A 6,000-nucleotide genomic window follows, 5' to 3' on the forward strand; every position below is an offset into this window, starting at 1 on the left:
ATCTTTTATGATTTAGAACCACACCATATATTTTCCCATTGAAATGACAAAAAATACACCACGATTCAGGTGGTGAGGCTCATTCTAATTCATCCATCCATTCGCTTCCGCTTATCCTTTTCAGGGTCGCGGGGGGTGCTGGAGCCTATCCCAGCTGTCATAGGGCGAGAGGCGGGGTACACCCTGGACAGGTCGCCAGTCTGTCGCAGGGCCAACACACAGGGACAGACAACCATTCGCACTCACATTCACACCTAGTGGCAATTTGGATTATCCAATTAACCTATCCCCACAAGCTGCATGTCTTTGGACGGTGGGAGGAAGCCGGAGTACCCGGAGGGAACCCACGCAAACACAGGGAGAACATGCAAACTCCACATAGAAAGACCCCGCCCTGATGGTGGAATTGAACTCAGGACCTTCTTGCTGTGCGGCAACAGTGCTAACCACCGTGCCACCGTGCTGCCTCATTCTAATTCAGCACACATGAAATTCAAATGTTTCTCACCTACACCTAAAACTCTTTGCCACATTATCCTGTTTTAAAAGACAGTTTGAGGCAGCCTATTGGTTGGTCTGTTGCTACCTTGTGCTATAAGCGTGTTTGGAACCTGGATGAAAACGGCACGAAGCAGACCAATTAAAATGCACTCAGGTTGTATTATTCATGTGTTCTGCCAACCGGCTGAATTCGTTAAACTGGATCAACAGCCTTCCCCCCCAGGCAAGTGAGATCAGCCTGTGGTGCAGATGTCCACATGCATTTATAGTCAACAAACTCTAAGCCTTTGTATTTGTTAAAAAACACATCATTTAATGACAGACATACTGCCATATGTTGCACAGTCAGCTTTTTTTTTGCAGTTGTCAGTTAACACATGCATAGTATAGATCACATGGGCGTGTGCCCAACAGTTACAAAGTCCTAACACAACATATTATTGTAACAACATTTCTAATATTACCATATCATAAAAGACAAACAGTTAATAATAGTTTAATATGAAACAAAGTGGTACCAGTCATTGTCTCAGTCATTGGCTGAGACTCAGCAGTGTAAAGGATGTCACCAGAGCAGCAGAAAGCTCTTATACTCACATAATAGCCCTGCGTACTAGGGATGGACCGATCCGATATACAGTATCAGTCCGATTCAGACCTAAATTACTGGAATGGATATCGGGGAGAAATAAAAATTTAACTCCATCTATTACATTTCACAAAAGCACCTCACAAAACTAACCCAGGTAGTGACCTTAGCACGTTGGAGCAGTGTGCATCACGTGACAGAGCGGCTGTTGTGTGCGAGACCCGTTAGTGGTCTGGAGTTACTTCACACCGAAAGCATCTGGAGCCTCGCTACGTGCTGCCAAACCGGCATTTCATCTCCAAGCAAGCATTCCCAGAGAAGTAAAGCAAGCGTGTAAGTTCATCTCTGAACGTTTGTAAAGCATTCCTACGTTAAGCTTAACAACCGATACATGGAGCTCAGATGTTTGTGCGTTGTCATAGCTAAGTCTGACTGTACAATGGATGGACTCAAGTTTTACTTTGGAAAAAAAAACAAAAACAAAAAAAAAAACAGTGTTGCAGCCTAAACAGTTCTGTGGTTCAGAAAAACCCTATGAAAGACACTTTTATTCATACTTGTGTTAAGTTTTGCACAGAAATTACACAAAATCCACTCTCAGGTTAAATGTGATAGAAACAGCTTACACTTACATCCATCTTGACAAAAGGTGAGTGTCATGAAGCCGTGTTTGCATTTATTTGCACTGCTTTCCACTCTGGATGTCTATTTATGTTAAGCTTTAAGTATAAAGGGGTCCATTCTACAACCTGATGTTTTTAGTTGTTCAACATAAACATTATTTTGTGCTGATGTGCTTCTTTTTTTCAGAAAGAAAGAGTTTTTGAAATCTGCATCAAATTTAATTTTAAATTACTTTTTGAAATATTACTTTAAATACTTAGATTTAAAGTTCTGCTAGAAGTTTAAATGAAAAGATCAGTATTACTGAACTGCAAAATATTTTGGGTGCAGTGTAATTTTGCATACAGGTATAATAGAATAGCTTTAGTGTTTTGTCTTTTTAAATTTGAGTATGAACTTATACAAAATGCAGCAAGATATATATGCATTAAAAAACAGTTTTACTGATTATAAAATAGATTATATCGGATTCATATCGGTATCGGCAGAAATCTAAATTTATGATATCAGATATAAAAAAGTGGTATTGTGCCATTTCTACTGTCTACACGAGATGTGTCTAGCTACGTCACACCAACCAGAGACTACTGAACATCAGCGATATTGAGCAACTTCATGACACTGCAGGCTAAAAAAATACTAGCAACAAATAGAGGTTGGGATAGCGTTGACTGACTTGACCTAGCAACAAATACATTAGGCTATCTAGGGACATTCTCCTTGGTGTCTTCAGCAGTTTCTTCCCCTGTAGTTGCCTAAAGTTGCTAAAAGTCATTGACTTCACTGGCTCTCCCAGTTTCCCTGTTTCTTCCTCCTCCTCCTTTATGACTCCTTCCAAGCAGTCATAAACTACTGACTCTTACCAGAATAGCCAATAAAACGCATGCCACTTCAAACATGTTTTGCGTTTGCACCTATCAACTTTCAAAAGTCATTTAATGGCAATAATAGACTCATGGAGCTGTAGGGATTAAGGATTATAGCTATAATGTCAGTGGCTGATATCAAATAACATGAAATGAGAGAAACACTACGCAAAATGACAGCACACACAAGGGAACTGATGTGTTATTAATCTTCTATTTCATGCTACCAAGCTGGTGACTCCACTCATTCAAACTGGCTGGTGAGATGTTAATCTAAAGCTTTACAGCAGCTTGTCTGCAAATAACTAAGCTGGCAGTCTCAACACAAACATTGTAAGTACCGTGATATTTACTTTGGACTTTTTTTCTGCTTTACACGTGCTGATTTTTTATTTTTATGGTGACTCACTCACGGTCTATTGTAGTTTTGAATGACTTAACCATCCACTTTAAAGTTTTGATGTGGCCCATAAATGGAAATGGCACGAGTAAAGCAGACTCTAGAATGAGCATGAACAAAAACCATCAAGTCTGACATCTGCAAACGTGACTTTTAAACTACCTTTGTCCAGTAAAGTTATTCTTTAAAATCCTCTGGGCTGTTAGCCTTCTTAAGTTATTAATCATGTATGAAAAGGACAAACATTCTGCTCACCAGATTATTTTCTTTAAAATGAATACAGACCTCCAAAAACCCAAGATAACCACAGCTATCATTTAAAGGAGAACAGATGATAGTAAAAGTTATTTTCAACTTTGCAAGTAATAGAATCAGTTTATCATATTTTAAAGTGAAAGGATAATTGGAATAGCTGACCTCTCGCAATTACACTTGTGGTCAAAAGTATACACTAGCATTTGGTTTAATGTCCCTCAGTAAGTCACACCTCGACCAGACATTTTTCGTAGCCTTCAACAAGTTTCTGAAGACCTGGCCACTCCAGTAGTTTAATGTTAGCCTGTTTTATCCATTCCAAAACCAGTTTTGATTTGTGTTTGACATCTTTTTCCTGTTTGAACATTCAATTAAATCAAAGTTTAATTGAATTCAACTGTCTATTGATTTTAGGTGCAGTGAAGAATTTAAATGTAGTCCTCCTTACTTATTCAGTTCACTCTGTGCACTATACCAGTATCACTGGCAGCAACTAAGCCCCAGAACATGATGCTACCACCACCATGCTTGACAGATGCCCCAGTGGTCTTAAGTCTAAAAGCCTGACTTTTACTCCTCCTATTAGCAATCTCTGCCTCATTTGACCTCAAAGCTTTTCTCTAGAAGGCATTTGGCTTGTAAATGTGGGCAACTGCAAATTACAGTCAAAGTTGGAAGCATTGACTTTAGAGCATGGGATTCTTTCTTGGTGAGCAGCCTCTTAGTCCATGGCAATCTGCTCTTTAAGTCTGATGTCATTAGCCATGCCTGGGCCCAAACTCTGCTGCAGGTCCCTAAGTCAAACTATCACTGCGGCATCATTCAGAGTTGAAAAACTGTCTAAATTCTTTCATCTGTAATAAAATGATCAGTGTGGCTGCTGGACCAGTTTAACATGCAGGCATCCATGAAAACAGAATTTATGAAATTTAACGGAGTTAGAAGTTAGCCGGGAGTTAGCTCGTTAGTTTCCAGCTAAATAAAATATACCAGGTTCAGACTGAGAGAGTTCTGAAACAAATTAAGACCTACAGCTCTGCTATCATTTCCGACATAAATGAAGACAGGAAAGTAAACAGCAGTGATGTTTTGTAGGGTTACTCAGGTTTGGCTCGCTGGTACATAATGATGTGCTACGTGATCGCTAGCAACACAGTTATGTTAGCATAATATAAACACAGTGAAGCTGGAGGATGAGTGCTAACTTTTTTTTCCCCAATGTGTTAATGTGAGGATTCCCAATGGTTAGGGAAAAATGCAATCACATGGCAGGATGCTGTAAATGGACCGAACTTCAGTCAGGAGAACAACTGCAATATGAGGTTAGTCATTACTATACTGCTGCATCGGCTGGGCTGTAGTTACATCGTAAGGTTTTAAAAACTGAACTTTGAAATGAATAGTGGTAATAAAAGCCGAGAGAGGCCGACAGTGGTCACTGACTGTTTTTAGGGGCTTGTTGAGAATAAACAGAACAAGATACAAAGCATTAAAACACATTAAAAACACAGCAGCCTTAATAAGCGCAGAGTGGTTTGGGCCTGGAAGCAGGGTTCATCACGTCATCACTTAAAGACCGGATATAAAACTCTGCAGTGGACAGTGACGATGGTGATACAGTAGTTTCCAGTTCATGACAGGCTTGAGCACTGGTGGTTCCTGTTTTGTTTATGAACATCTTCCAAACTTTGGCGAAGTGGTGACACATCTGAACACTATTTGTGTACAATTGTTAGAGCTGACAATCTTGGCATTTTGATCAGCTACGTGCTCGAAAGAGAAACTACCAGTTGTTGCCAATCGTGATCACTACTGAGGACTTAACAATGGGGCTTTCAAGAAGAAGAAAAAAAGACCTAGAACATTTAGCACTATTAAAATTAGTGAGTGTATGTATACAGTTAAACCTGTATGTATACCTTGGATTTAAACATTAGACTAAAGAAAAGCACAGCTATTTTTCCCCCTTTGTCCCGTTTTCTTTGTTAATTCATTAAAGATTTATACTGTACAATCATTCCACCCTGGAATTAAAAAAACAGTTCAAAGAAATCATTCCAATTAAAAATTACCATAACATTCATGCCTGTAATGAGACTATGCAAACTTCTGATCACAGCTGTACATGACGCATTGAGAGTATATATAGTGCAGCTAATGTGTGAAAGATCTGCTTAAATGTGACATTATTTAATTCAGATTCCAGGTTTGACTCAGCTGCAAAGACACACAAGTAAAGTATAATATTTTAAAACAATTTTAACCCACTTATAAAACCATCAGAACACCTGTACCACTTCTAAGAGGTCGTATTATCTTCTTAAAACTTCTCACCAGAAAATCGAGTGAAGCCAGTATGAAGTCAAATTTTACGGCAATGTGAGCAGGTTAAGCTAGTCATGGCTTCGTTTTGTTTTTTGTCTCACACTTCTTACACCTTTAAGCTTTTAATTTTGCAGCAGCAGAACTTTAAAGTGTCTGATGCAATCATCTGTCATATTAAGGTAATGCTAGCCGCCTGCTCTCCGAGTTAGCATACCGCAGTAAGATCATTTTGCGCTCTGAGATCTGAGGCTCTTAACACTTTATTCATATTCATATTCTTACCCCTGCAATTCTTCTTTCGTCATGTCGACTTATTCGCTTGTAAAAACTTGGGAGAAAATGTTTCACGACTGTGTGACAGTGAGGAGCACGACATCAGCTGTTCGCAGCATGCACGGGCACGGGAACAAGGGACCTGTTTTGACGGCGCACAGAATACC

At 39.4% G+C, this 6,000-nt stretch overlaps 1 protein-coding gene across 1 annotated transcript in view; it reads right to left on the reverse strand.

Moving 5' to 3' along the window:
• dars1 (aspartyl-tRNA synthetase 1) overlaps positions 1 to 6,000 on the reverse strand; it is a 31,368-nt gene extending 25,368 nt beyond the window's left edge. Inside the window, exon 1 of the mRNA XM_085383621.1 lies at positions 5,843 to 6,000. Coding sequence (XP_085239747.1) covers positions 5,843 to 5,865 — 23 coding nt within the window. The 5' untranslated portion in view covers positions 5,866 to 6,000. The remainder of the gene's footprint in view (positions 1 to 5,842) is intronic.

This window comes from Rhamphochromis longiceps, linkage group LG16 (genome assembly GCF_057381845.1).
Source record: "Rhamphochromis longiceps isolate RC_006_pf linkage group LG16, R_longiceps_female_GT1.1, whole genome shotgun sequence".
NCBI lineage: Eukaryota > Metazoa > Chordata > Actinopteri > Cichliformes > Cichlidae > Rhamphochromis > Rhamphochromis longiceps.